Genomic DNA, 14,301 nt, shown 5'->3' on the forward strand with positions numbered 1-14,301 from the left:
TTTGTTTACGATGCGTTTATTGAGAATACACACAACATGACGAGATGTAACAGAGACTGGTAACACTGCAGTGGGGAATGTGTTGCTGTCATGTTAAGTGTAGGACTCCAACAGTCAGTGTTGGAATGTAGGGTGGCAAAGCATGTTTAGCCTTTTAATATTCCTCTCCCTCCTCATCCTCTTCTCCCACGCTGTCAGTGCCCACCTCTTCATAGTCCTTCTCCAGGGCTGCCATGTCCTCTCTGGCCTCAGAGAACTCTCCCTCCTCCATGCCCTCACCAACGTACCAGTGCACGAAGGCTCTCTTGGCATACATCAGGTCAAACTTGTGGTCCAGACGGGCCCAGGCCTCAGCGATGGCCGTGGTGTTACTCAGCATGCACACAGCCCTCTGGACCTTGGCCAGGTCTCCTCCAGGAACCACCGTAGGGGGCTGGTAGTTGATACCCACCTTGAAGCCAGTGGGACACCAGTCCACAAACTGGATGCTCCTCTTGGTTTTGATGGCAGCGATGGCAGAGTTGACATCTTTGGGAACAACGTCACCACGGTACAGGAGACAGCAGGCCATGTATTTGCCGTGACGAGGGTCACACTTCACCATCTGATTGGCTGGCTCAAAGCAGGCGTTGGTGATGTCAGCCACTGACAGCTGCTCGTGATAGGCCTTCTCAGCGGAGATGACCGGGGCATATGTGGCCAGAGGGAAGTGGATACGAGGGTAGGGCACCAAGTTGGTCTGGAACTCTGTCAGATCAACATTCAGGGCTCCATCGAAACGCAGGGAGGCAGTGATGGAGGAGACGATCTGACCAATGAGCCTGTTGAGGTTGGTGTACGAGGGACGCTCAATGTCAAGGTTCCTACGGCAGATGTCATAGATGGCCTCATTGTCCACCATGAAGGCACAGTCAGAGTGCTCCAGGGTGGTGTGAGTGGTCAGGATGGAGTTGTAGGGCTCCACCACAGCCGTGGACACCTGGGGAGCTGGGTAAACGGCAAACTCAAGCTTAGACTTCTTTCCGTAGTCGACAGACAGACGTTCCATCAGCAGGGAGGTGAAACCAGAACCGGTGCCTCCTCCGAAGCTGTGGAAGATGAGGAACCCCTGGAGACCTGTACACTGGTCAGCCTGAATGGAGAAATGGTACAATAACATTGTTAGATGTTATCTTATGTTATAGCAGTAAGAAGAGAATGGAGAACCTGTTTTCATGTTCTACCTAGAACCATAAAGGGTTCTTCGGCTTGTCCCTGTAAGATAACCCTTTATGGTTCCAGGTAGAACTTTGACCCTTTCAAAAACGCTTTCTTCCATAGAGAACGTTTCTGAAGAACCTTCTAGAATGAAAAAGGTTCTGTGTAGAACCCTAGTTAGAGGCCTGTTTCAGAATGACGACTCACCAGTTTGCGTGTCCTGTCCAGCACTATGTCAATGATCTCCTTGCCGATGGTGTAGTGACCGCGGGCGTAGTTGTTGGCAGCATCTTCCTTACCAGTGATCAGCTGCTCAGGGTGGAACAGCTGGCGATAAATACCTGTCCTCACCTCATCTGAAAGACAAAGGTAGATTTAGAATATCCTAATATTTTGAATATGAGGAATATCTTGGGACAGAATATCAAATCATTCAATAGGAAATCTCCAGGATTTCAGGCGTCTCATCTTACCGATGACAGTGGGCTCCAGATCAACGAAGATGGCACGGGGGACATGCTTTCCGGCTCCGGTCTCACTGAAGAAGGTGTTGAAGGAGTCGTCTCCACCTCCACAGGTCTTGTCACTGGGCATCTGTCCGTCCGGCTGGATCCCATGCTCCAGGCAGTACAGCTCCCAACAGGCGTTACCCATCTGGACTCCGGCTTGGCCCACATGCATGGAGATACACTCACGCTGAAAAAGAGAGGGCTCATGGTTTAATGTCACACGCACACGTTCAGTGAAATGTCTTTCTCGCTAGCTCTAACTCCAACAATGCAGTCATCAGTAACAATGACAAGGTAGAACAAAAACACGTGATACATTAAAATAAGAGATCAACTTCAGGGAAATGTCAATTAAATAATGTCTTTACACATTAAATGACACACTGAAGTTGATATACAGTGTGGAGGGATGAACATGAAGGTTAAAAGCAATTTCAGTTTAATTTGCATTGTAATGTATTGTAGTGTATTGTAATGTATTGTATTGTATTGTAATGGATTGTAGTGTATTGTAATGTATTGTAATGTATTGTAATGTATTGTAGTGTAGTATAGTGTATTGTTGTGTAGTGTAGTGTATTGTAATGTATTGTAGTATATTCTAATGTATTGTAATGTATTGGCGTGTATTGTAATGGATTGTAGTGTATTGTCGTGTATTGTAGTGTATTGTAATGTATTGTAGTGTATTGTAGTGTATTGTTGTGTAGTGTATTGTAATGTAATGTATTGTAGTATATTGTAATGTATTGTAATGCATGGTAGTGTATTGTAATGTATTGTAGTGTATTGTAATGTATTGTAATGTATTGTAGTCTATTGTAGTGTATTGTAATGTAATGTATTGTAGTGTATTGCAGTGTATTGTATGTAATGTATTGTAGTGTATTGTAATGTAATGTATTGTAGTGTATTGTAGTGTATTGTAATGTATTGTAGTGTATTGTAGTGTATTGTTGTGTAGTGTAGTGTATTGTAATGTAATGTATTGTAGTATATTGTAATGTATTGTAATGTATTGTAGTGTATTGTAATGTATTGTAGCGTATTATTATGTATTGTAATGTATTGTAGTCTATTGTAGTGTATTGTAATGTAATGTATTGTAGTGTATTGTAGTGTAATGTATTGTAATGTAGTGTATTGTAGTGTATTTTAATGTAATGTATTGTACTGTATTGTAGTGTATTGTAGTGTATTGTAATGTATTGTAGTGTATTGTAATGTATTGTAGTGTATTGTAGTGTAGTGTATTGTAATGTTGTGTAATATAATGTATTGTAGTGTATTGTCGTGTATTGTAGTGTATTGTAGTGTATTGTAATGTATTGTAATATAATGTATTGTAGTGTATTGTTATATAATGTATTGTAGTGTATTGTAGTGTATTGTAATGTATTGTAGTGTATTGTAGTATATTGTAGTGTATTGTAATGTATTGTAGTGTATTGTAGTGTATTGTTGTGTATTGTAGTGTATTGTAATGTATTGTAATGTATTGTAGTGTATTATAATGTAATGTATTGTAGTGTATTGTAATGTATTGTAATGTATTAGTGTATTGTAATCTATTGTAGTGTATTGTAATGTATTGTAATAATATTGTAGTCTATTGTAGTGTATTGTAATGTAGTGTATTGTAGTGTATTGTAATGTGTTGTAGTGTATTGTAATGTATTGTAGTGTATTGTAATGTAATGTATTGTAGTGTATTGTCGTGTATTGTAGTGTATTGTAATGTATTGTAATGTATTGTAGTGTATTGTAGTATATTGTAGTATATTGTAATGTATTGTAGTGTATTGTAATGTATTGTAGCGTATTGTAATGTATTGTAGTGTATTGTATTGTAGTGTATTGTAATGTATTGTAATGTATTGTAGTGTATTGTAGTGTAATGTATTTTAATGTAGTGTATTGTAGTGTATTTTAATTTAATGTATTGTAATGTATTGTACTGTATTGTACTGTATTGTAGTGTAATGTATTGTAATGTATTGTAGTCTATTGTAGTGTATTGTAATATAATGTATTGTAGTGTATTGTAATATAATGTATTGTAGTATATTGTAGTGTATTGTAATGTATTGTAATGTATTGTAGTGTATTGTCGTGTATTGTAGTGTATTGTAGTGTATTGTAGTGTATTGTAATGTAATGTATTGTGGTGTATTGTAGTGTATTGTTGTGTATTGTAATGTATTGTAGTGTATTGTAATGTATTGTAGTGTATTGTAATGTAATGTATTGTAGTGTATTGTAATGTATTGTAGTGTAGTGTATTGTAATGTATTGTAATGTATTGTAATATAATGTATTGTAGTGTATTGTGGTGTATTGTAGTGTATTGTATTGTAGTGCATTGTAATGTATTGTAGTGTATTGTAATGTATTGTAGTATATTGTAGTGTAATGCAGAATCAATCATCAATCCATTACTGTAAGATCACTGTGATTAAGTGAAAGTAAAATCAGATTTTTTTTAAATACATGAGGGAAATTGTCATCCCGTTTTAGCAAAATGAAATGTAAGCAAAGTCATTGGCTACGCTAGGCTATCCTGGATGTATTCGGCTGAATAGTGTGACCACTATCTTGCAAATTCTTTATCTGCCATTTGACGACAGATCGTTATTTATGACCCTGTATCTTTAAGAGCGGAGGACCAGAGAGGAAAAGGTCTTGTTCCTGTGGGCCACCCCTCCTCCTCTCCCCTTCTACCCACCTCCTCCTCTCCCCTTATACCCACCTCCTCCTCTCCCCTTCCCCAACTCCTCCTCTCCCCTTCCCCACCTCCTCCTCTCCCCTTCCTCACCTCCTCCTCTCCCCTTCCCCCTCCTCCTCTCACCTTCTCCCCCTCCTCCCCTCCCCTTCTCCCCCTCCTCCTCTCCCCTTCTCCCCCTCCACCTCTCCCCTTCTCCCCCTCCACCTCTCCCCTTCTCCCCCTCCCCCTCTCTCCTCACCCCTTCAGTCCCTCCTCTCCCCTCCTCCCTTCTCCCCCCTCCTCCTCCACCCCTGGACCCTCTATCCCGCCCTCCTCCTCTCTCCTCATCCCTCCTCCTCTCTCCACCCCTGGACCCTCTATCCCTCCCTATCTCTCACATATACCCTAAAATCTGTAGAGAAAATGGCTAACATCACAAATCGCTCCTCCCTGTTCTCCTTTGTGCTCAATCATTCCATCCTCCTCTCAGAACGGCAGAAATTATAGTTTTTTAAATCACAGAATATCCAAATGATCAGTAATTCATGTTTTTTTTTTCTTCCCGGAAGCTAAGAGGTTTTCTATCTACACAGTGGATAGTTCATTACCAAGTAGAACAATGACTACATAGATAGACATTAGAACACTGAAATCTGACCCACATTTGATGCATGGCTATAGATAATTCTGTCACAAGAATATTTGTTTACCAAAATGATAGAATATAAATATTTAAACCAGTATAAACAGTGTATATATTAAATAACATCTAAAAGGGAAAATGCACAGAATCACATGGTATTTATGTAACATAATTATCATCATCATTCACGTTATTTTCCTCCAAATCCGTCCTTTACAATCATCAGCCTTATCTAAGCCCATCGTTGAATATGAACGCCATGTGAAAGGAAGACAGAATGAGAGAACGAATAAAGAAAAAGGGGATTTTATCAATCTACGTCAGCAGTCAGCACTCACCATTTTGTCTGGTTTTTCTTTTTCTTCACAGGCTGACGTTTAGGATTCAGAAGAGAAGGCAGAACTGCAGCAGGAAGGAAGGGGTGGGAGTTTTATATGCCGAGGGTGCAGACAGCCCCAGCAGGAAGCTACAGCAGAGTCTGGTTGGTGGAAGAGAACAGGGAAGTCCCTCCTTCTAATAACAGACAAAGGCTGATGAGAGCTGACTCTCTATAAAGAATTATAGGCATAGAGAGCAGTAACAATGGCATATTTCTGTAGAAACTAACTCCTCTATGGCTTATTGGCCAAAGCCTATGGATTTAGGGGTTTTGACGGGGGTCGGGGTTTTTTTTTGGGGGGGATAAACGTTGAAAATAAGGTCTGTGGTAAAACACAGGATTAGGAGATCTGATACATTGTGTTTCTATGAGATAATCTTCATCGGCTAATGTCACTTTTTTTTGCGATTTTTGAAGCGTTTTTGTAATCAAAACAAGCACATAGAGGTCATGTTAACAGACTGATATTATCTCATAGAAACAAAACGTATCAGATCATCTAAGCCTGTGTTTTACCGCAAACCTTATATTCGGCGTTTAGCCCAAAACCCCATTCATTTCCCCATTCATTTCTCCATTCATTTCCCCATAGAGAAGGTACTACATCGGGTGTGGTCATTTCCCCATTCATTGTTCCATTCATTTCCCCATAGAGAAGGTACTACATTGGGTGTGGTCATTTCCCCATTCATTTCCCCATAGAGAAGGTACTACATCGGGTGTGGTCATTTCCCCATTAATTTCCCCATAGAGAAGGTACTACATTGGGTGTGGTCATTTCCCCATTCATTTCTCCATTCATTTCCCCATAGAGAAGGTACTACATCGGGTGTGGTCATTTCCCCATTCATTTCTCCATTCATTTCCCCATTCATTTCCCCATAGAGAAGGTACTACATTGGGTGTGGTCATTTCCCCATTCATTTCCCCATAGAAAAGGTAATACATCGGGTGTGGTCATTTCTCCATTAATTTCCCCATAGAGAAGGTACTACATCGGGTGTGGTCATTTCCCCATTCATTTCTCCATTCATTTCTCCATTCATTTCCACATAGAGAAGGTACTACATTGGGTGTGGTCATTTCCCCATTCATTTTTCATTTCTCCATTCATTTTTCTCCACATTCATTTCCCCATTCCTCCATTCATTTCCACATAGAGAAGTCATTTCCCCATTCATTTCTCCACTCATTTCCCCATTCATTTCCCCATAGAGAAGGTACTACATCGGGTGTGGTCATTTCCCCATTCATTTCCCCATGGAGAAGGTACTACATCGGGTGTGGTCTGTGAGGCGTTTGACACATCCCACCTGTCAGATACTCGTCACTGTTTAATTGACTGATTCAACACAAGACGCCAAGATGGCGTAGCAGTCAGACGCCTCTGTCCTGTCGTGTCCCTTATATATATCGTTTTACATCTTTTTCTTCGCATATCTTTTCAAATATTTTGCTAAACCTCAACATCTAAATACTCTCCTGCAACCCGCCTCACCCAATGTAGCTTGGATCTGCTTTTTTTTCCTAAAGTATTTATATTTACTTCGGATCTGGAACCCCTCAACTGAAGCTAGCCAGCTAACTACCAGCTATCAGTTAGCAAGCCATTGCCAGCGGTCATCTTTTGCCAGTTCGAACAACGTGACTCTAACCAGAGCGTAACGGACCTATTATTTTTATCCCCAGATTCCTACCGCAAACTGAACATTTTCATCTGGATCTTCACAACTAGCTAACCGCAATCCCGGATGACTACTCCCGGCTAGCGTCTCCATCCAAAAGCAAGCACCAATTAGCTTGAAGCTAGCCCGGCCAGGGCTCCTGTGCTACCACCAAAGCATACTCCTGGGCTACATTATCCGGACCCCTTCTACAGCCGGTACGGGGCATGGAACCCCGCAGATCCCCTACGACTAGAATACTGACATAATCTGCCCGAGGACTCCAACAGGCCGCTCAGGTGCGACGTCCACTGAAGGCCCATTCTGCTAACCAGCTAGGCCTGCTAGCTACCTAGAGCTACTTGGAACCCTACTAATTCCACGACTGATCTATCGACGTCACCGCAACAAAGAGGCAAAAACAGACTTACCCCCAACGCGACATCCACCAAAGGCAAACTTTCTAGCCCCTGCTATCTGCTTGCTTGCTAACCCGGTCTGCAAACTGCTAGCTCGCCGGGCCCGGTCTGCTAACTGCTAGCTTGCCTGCCCGGTCTGCTAACTGCTAGCCCCTGCTAGCCCCTGCTAACTACTTGCTTGCTAACCCGGCCTGCTAACTGCTAGCTTGCCTGCCCGGTCTGCTAACTGCTAGCCCCTGCTAGCCCCTGCTAACTACTTGCTTGCTAACCCGGCCTGCTAACTGCTAGCTTGCCCCAGTCTACTAGCTGCTAGCTTGTTAGCATCGGCCTGCTAACTGTCTGAATCGCCGCGTCCCCAGCCAGCCCAACCACTCACTGGACCCATATGTTCACTTGGCTATGCATGCCTCTCTCTAATATCAATATGCCTCGTCCATTACTGTCCTGGTTAGTAATTACTGTCTTATTTTTCTGTAGAGCCTCTAGTCCTGCTCAATATGCCTTAACCAACCATGTTGTTCCACCTGCTACATATGCAATGACATCACCTGGTTTAAACATCTCTAGAGGCTATATCTCTCTCATCATTACTCAATGCCTAGGTTTACTTCCAATGTACTCACATCCTACCTTACCTTTGTCTGTACACTATGCCTTGAATCAATGCTATCGTGCCCGGAAACCTGCTCCTTTTACCCTGTTCCAAACGTGCTAGACGGCCAGTTCTTATAGCCTTTAGCCGTACCCTTATCCTACTTCTCCTCTGTTCCTCTGGTGATGTGGAGATTAATCCAGGTCCTGTCGTGCCTAGCTCCACTCCCACCCCCCAGGTGATCTCATTTGTTGACTTCTATAAACGTAAAAGCTTTGGTTTCATGCATGTTAACATTAGAAGCCTCCTCCCTAAGTTTGTTTCACTCACTGCTTTAGCACACTCTGCCAACCCAGATGTCTTAGCCGTGTCTGAATCCTGGCTTAGGAAAACCACCAAAAACCCTGATATCTCCATCGCTAACTATAACATTTTCCGCCAAGATCGAACTGCCAAAGGGGGCGGTGTTGCAATCTACTGCAAAGATAATAATACAGAACTCTGCAGGCTATCTAAGTCTGTACCCAAACAATTTGAGCTTCTACTTCGAAAAATTTCCAGAAACAACAAGTCTCTCACTGTTGCCGCTTGCTATAGACCTCCTTCTGCCCCCAGCTGTGCCCTCGATACCATATGTGAATTGATTGCCCCCCATCTATCTTCTGAGCTTGTGCTACTAGGTGACCTAAACTGGGACATGCTTAAACACCCCGGCCATCCTACAATCTAAGTTTGATGCCCTCAATCTCACACAAATGATCAATGAACCTACCAGGTACAACCCCAAATCAGTAAACACGGGCACCCTCATAGATGTCATCCTAACTAACTCATCCTCCAAACACACCACTGCTGTTTTCAATCAAGATCTCAGCGATCACTGCCTCATTGCCTGCATCCGTAATGGGTCTGTGACTAAACGACCACCCCTCATCATTGTCAAGCGCTCCCTGAAACACTTCTGCGAGCAGGCCATTCTGGGGTATCCTGGAATGACATTGACCTCATCCCATCAGTAGATGATGCCTGGCTATTCTTTAAAAGTGCCTTCCTCACCATCTTAAATAAGTATGCCCCTCTCAAAAAATGTAAAACTAGGAATAGAAAAAGCCCTTGGTTCACTCCGGACCAGTCTGCCTTTGACCAGCACAAAAACATCCTGTGGCGTACTGCATTAGCATCGAATAGCCCCTGTGATATGCAACTTTTCAGGGAAGTTAGGAACAAATACAGTATACACAGGCAGTTAGAAAAGCTAAGGCAAACTTTTTCAAACAGAAATTTGCATCCTGTAGTATTAACTCAAAAACGTTCTGGGACACTGTAAAGTCCATGGAGAATAAGAGCACCTCCTCCCAGCTGCCCACTGCTCTGAGGCTAGGAAACACTGTCACCACCGATAAATCCACTATAATTGATAATTTCAATAAGCATTTCTCTACGGCTGGCCATGCTTTCCACATGGCTACCCCTACCCCGGTCAACTGCCCGGCACCCTCCACAGCAACCCGCCAAAGCCCCCACCATTTCTCCTTTACCCAAATCCAGATAGCTGATGTTCTGAAAGAGCTGCAAAATCTGGACCCCTACAAATCAGCCGGGCTAGACAATCTGGACCCTCTCTTTCTAAAATTATCTGCCTACATTTTTGCAACCCCTATTTCTAGCCTGTTCAACCTCTCTTTCGTATCGTCTGAGATTCCCAAAGATTGGAAAGCTGCCACGGTCATCGCCCTCTTCAAATGGGTTGACACTCTAGACCCAAACTGCTACAGACCTATATCTATCCTACCCTGTCTTTCTAAGGTCTTTCGAAAGCCAAGTTAGCAAACAGATTACTGACCATTTCGAATCCCACCGTACCTTCTCCGCTATGCAATCTGGTTTCAGAGCTGGTCATGGGTGCACCTCAGCCACGCTCAAGGTTCTAAATGACATCATAACCGCCATCGATAAGAGACATTACTGTGCAGCCGTATTCATCGACCAGGCCAAGGCTTTCGACTCTGTCAATCACAACATTCTTATTGGCAGACTCGACAGCCTTGGTTTCTCAAATGATTGCCTCGCCTGGTTTACCAACTACTTCTCTGATAGAGTTCAGTGTGTCAAATCGGAGGGCCTGTTGTCCGGACCTCTGACAGTCTCTATGGGTGTGCCACAGGGTTCAATTCTTGGGCCGACTCTCTTTTCTGTATACATCAATGATGTTGCTCTTGCTGCTGGTGATTCTCTGATCCACCTCTACGCAGACGACACCATTCTGTATACTTCTGGCCCCTCCTTGGACACTGTGTTAACTAACCTCCAGACGAGCTTCAATGCCATACAACTCTCCTTCCATGGCCTCCAATTGCTCTTAAACGCAAGTAAAACTAAATGTATGCTATTCAATCGATCACTGCCCACACCTGCTCGCTCGTCCAGCATCACTACTCTGGACGGCTCTGACTTAGAATACGTGGACAACTACAAATACCTGGGTGTCTGGTTAGACTGTAAACTCTCCTTCCAGACTCACATTAAGCATCTCCAATCCAAAATTAAATCTAGAACCTATATCGCAACTAAGCATCCTTCACTCATGCTGCCAAACATCCCCTCGTAAAACTGACCATCCTACCAATCCTCGACTTCGGTGATGTCATCTATAAAATAGCCTCCAACACTCTACTCAACAAACTGGATGCAGTCTATCACAGTGCCATCAGTTTTGTCACCAAAGCCCCATACACTACCCACCATTGCGACCTGTACGCTCTCATTGACTGGCCCTCGCTCCATACTCGTCGCCAAACCCACTGGCTACAGGTTATCTACAAGTCTCTGCTAGGTAAAGCCCCGCCTTATCTCAGCTCACTGGTCACCATAGCAGCACCCACTCGTAGCACACGCTCCAGCAGGTATATCTCACTGGTCACCCCCAAAGCCAATTCCTCCTTTGGTCGTCCTTCCTTCCAGTTCTCTGCTGCCCATGACTGGAACGAATTGCAAAAACCTCTGAAGCTGGAGACTCACATCTCCCTCACTGGCTTTAAGCACCAGCTGTCAGAGCAGCTCACAGATCACTGCACCTGTACATAGCCCATCTGTTCATCACAGCTGAATGGTATGAAGAGGCTACATTTTTTTTCTTACGGGAACTTCTATAAAGACAGTTTCCCCCCCCTCCCAAAAAAATCTGTGTTACCATGTGTGAAGGGAGGCCTTCACGGGGGTGTCAGCCATCTCTGTCTGAGAGAGAGGATATATACATGTTTATTGATATGTATTTATTCTGCATTCTACTGGGCAGTAGCATCCTAATCCATTTTACAACAACGTACAGTTATACGCCTGATTAAATCATTTGACCGTGATTCATTATTGATATTTATTTGCATAAATGGGAGTTATGTTTTAATGTCATTGTGGTGTGTTATCATTTTGTTACAGATGAAAGGTCTTTTATTTTACAGATGAATGTTTGTTAAATCACTGGTTCGCAACTGTTTTTTTCCTCAGGACCCAAATTTAACCAGGTTGCCTCAGTCGCGATCCAATATTTGAATCGCAGGGGGAAATTTACCAAAATGCATTCTGTTAAACAATTTATAACGATGTATTGACAATAAATTTAGCAATTATGGATAATTCCAAATTCTTGATGACGAATGTTGGTAAACTCGCCCGTTTGAGACCACAAAATCAACCATTTTGAGACCACAAAATCAACCATTTTGAGACCACTAATCAACCATTTTGAGACCACAAAATCAACCATTTTGAGACCACTAATCAACCATTTTGAGACCACTAATCAACCATTTTGAGACCACTAATCAACCATTTTGAGACCACAAAATCAACCATTTTGAGAACACTAATCAACCATTTTGACACCACTAATCAACCATTTTGAGACCACAAAATCAACCATTTTGAGACCACTAATCAACCATTTTGAGACCACTAATCAACCATTTTGACACCACTAATCAACCATTTTGAGAACACTAATCAACCATTTTGAGACCACAAAATCAACCATTTTGAGACCACTAATCAACCATTTTGAGACCACTAATCAACCATTTTGAGACCACTAATCAACCATTTTGAGACCACTAATCAACCATTTTGAGACCACTAATCAACCATTTTGAGACCACAAAATCAACCATTTTGAGACCACTAATCAACCATTTTGAGACCACTAATCAACCATTTTGAGATCACTAATCAACCATTTTGACACCACTAATCAACCATTTTGACACCACTAATCAACCATTTTGAGACCACAAAATCAACCATTTTGAGACCACAAAATCAACCATTTTGAGACCACTAATCAACCATTTTGAGACCACTAATCAACCATTTTGAGACCACAAAATCAACCAAACTCGCAAAATAACGCTACTACCAGCTGTGTTGAAAAAAGTGAACATTTTGACCACAAAATTTTTAAACAACAATCAACCATTTTGGACCCCTGCAGTACCCAAAACGGATTGAAACCACTGGGCTAGTGTTAGGGGCTAAGTGTTAGGGACTAGTGTTAGGGCTAATAGTGTTAGGGACTAGTGTTAGGGGCTAGCTTTGTGTTAGGGACTAGTGTTAGGGGATAGTGGATAGGGACTAGTGTTAGGGGCTACTGTTAGGGACTAGTGTTAGGGGCTAGTGTTAGGGACTAGTGTTAGGGGCTAGTGTTAGGGACTAGTGTTAGGGGCTAGTGTTAGGGACTAGTGTTAGGGACTAGTGTTAGGGGCTAGTGTTAGGGACTAGTGTTAGGGGCTAGTGTTAGGGACTAGTGTTAGGGGCTAGTGTTAGGGACTAGTGTTAGGGGCTAGTGTTAGGGACTAGTGTTAGGGGCTAGTGTTAGGGACTAGTGTTAGGCGCTAGTGTTAGGGACTAGTGTTAGGGGCTAGTGTTAGGGACTAGTGTTAGGCGCTATGTTAGGGACTAGTGTTAGGGGCTAGTGTTAGGGACTAGTGTTAGGCGCTAGTGTTAGGAACTAGTGTTAGGGGCTAGTGTTAGGCAGAGACATTCTGCATACCACTGATGAGGTAGGAAGTCTGAACTCAATGACACAGTACAGGTATCAGTCATAGAGATGGAAAGAGCTCTTAACTTTGTATCTGTCCCGTTATGATGTCTGTGACAGCACGGGCAGCGCCATTGAGGCCATCACCATTTTAAAGTAGTACATTTTCTTCTTTTTTGGTATGTTAAAAAAATGTCAAGCAAATATTGCCGATTTACCACCACCTGCAGTGCTGGTGTCCTGAAACACATCTTGTGTCATTTATTTATTGTGGCCAGTAGATGGCAGTAATATAGTTTAAAGCCATTTACAAAACATTTACAACCCAATTTGAAGAAGAAAATGCTCTGATCATTGGCAGATCGCTCCCACATCACAGGAATCTCCACCCAGCTGACTACTTTAAAATGGTGGAAGCCTTTAATGGCAATGTCCATGCTAAAACAGGTCATTTCCAAGTAGAGACATTTATGGTGCCAGTCCTTAGTGTTCCACATTCCGCACCACTACTGTAGCACAAGGTTACAGTGCCACCTACTGGTTACAGATGAGAATATTAGAGCTGCAACGTGTCACTGCTTGGTGTATGTGATGTTTGCTAGGTGGAAATGTTTAGAGAAAATAGCCCATTCACATCAGAGTATAGAGACTATAGGCAAATAATACAAGTATCTCAAACCAAGTTTGCTGCTGGAGAGGCTACCACCCAAGGGAGATACATCTCAAGTTGTAATCATTGTGATGGAAATGTTATACTTGTGCTTTTCTATTTACCAATTTCTATGTTCAACGTTTGTGCTTTTCTATAAACCAATTTCTGTTTTCATGCAAGTGACTTGACTAAACGAATCCTCACTATCAGTAGCTGCAATTTGGCAGTACGCCCAGACCTTGTTTGGAAAATGTATGATATGCCCTAAACTAAACTGTTGTTCTGGTCTGTCCTCTCTCTCTTACTCTCTCGGTTATGGTGAAGGTGACCACAGATGGTGTGTAGATGCATAGAAGGGATCATTTGACCAAGAATAGTGTGAACCTCAACACCCCCTCTAACCGGCTGAATGGCAACAATAGTGTTCGGTCCTTCACCACGTCTACCATGAGACTTGAGTCCGAGCCAGCAACCTGCACAACATCAACCTGAAGCTATCACCTGCCCTTTTTC

At 42.7% G+C, this 14,301-nt stretch overlaps 1 protein-coding gene across 2 annotated transcripts; it reads right to left on the bottom strand.

The window, feature by feature from the left end:
- Positions 1-12,317, bottom strand: LOC124032928 (tubulin alpha chain). Of its 2 annotated transcripts, none has more exons than XM_046344956.1 (4): positions 12,312-12,317; positions 1,671-1,893; positions 1,405-1,553; positions 1-1,132 (listed from the first exon to the last, which is right to left on the bottom strand). In XM_046344956.1, exons 1-4 carry the CDS (start codon positions 12,312-12,314, stop codon positions 155-157), a joined length of 1,353 nt encoding a protein of 450 aa, XP_046200912.1. In that variant the 5' UTR covers positions 12,315-12,317; the 3' UTR covers positions 1-154. The 2 variants fall into 2 exon arrangements, with proteins under 2 accessions (XP_046200912.1, XP_046200870.1); XM_046344914.1 differs by lacking the exon at positions 12,312-12,317 and adding an exon at positions 5,392-5,516.
- Between the last annotated feature and the right edge of the window lie 1,984 nt (positions 12,318-14,301).

Source organism: Oncorhynchus gorbuscha, linkage group LG01 (genome assembly GCF_021184085.1).
Source record: "Oncorhynchus gorbuscha isolate QuinsamMale2020 ecotype Even-year linkage group LG01, OgorEven_v1.0, whole genome shotgun sequence".
In the NCBI taxonomy this organism is placed as follows: Eukaryota; Metazoa; Chordata; class Actinopteri; order Salmoniformes; family Salmonidae; genus Oncorhynchus; species Oncorhynchus gorbuscha.

Coding starts and splice junctions, on each gene's coding strand:
- LOC124032928 (XM_046344956.1), bottom strand. Junction 1,554..1,670: donor TCTGGAGCCCACTGTCATCG/GTAAGATGAGAC, acceptor TTTGTCTTTCAG/ATGAGGTGAGGACAGGTATT. Junction 1,133..1,404: donor TGGACAGGACACGCAAACTG/GTGAGTCGTCAT, acceptor TTCTCCATTCAG/GCTGACCAGTGTACAGGTCT.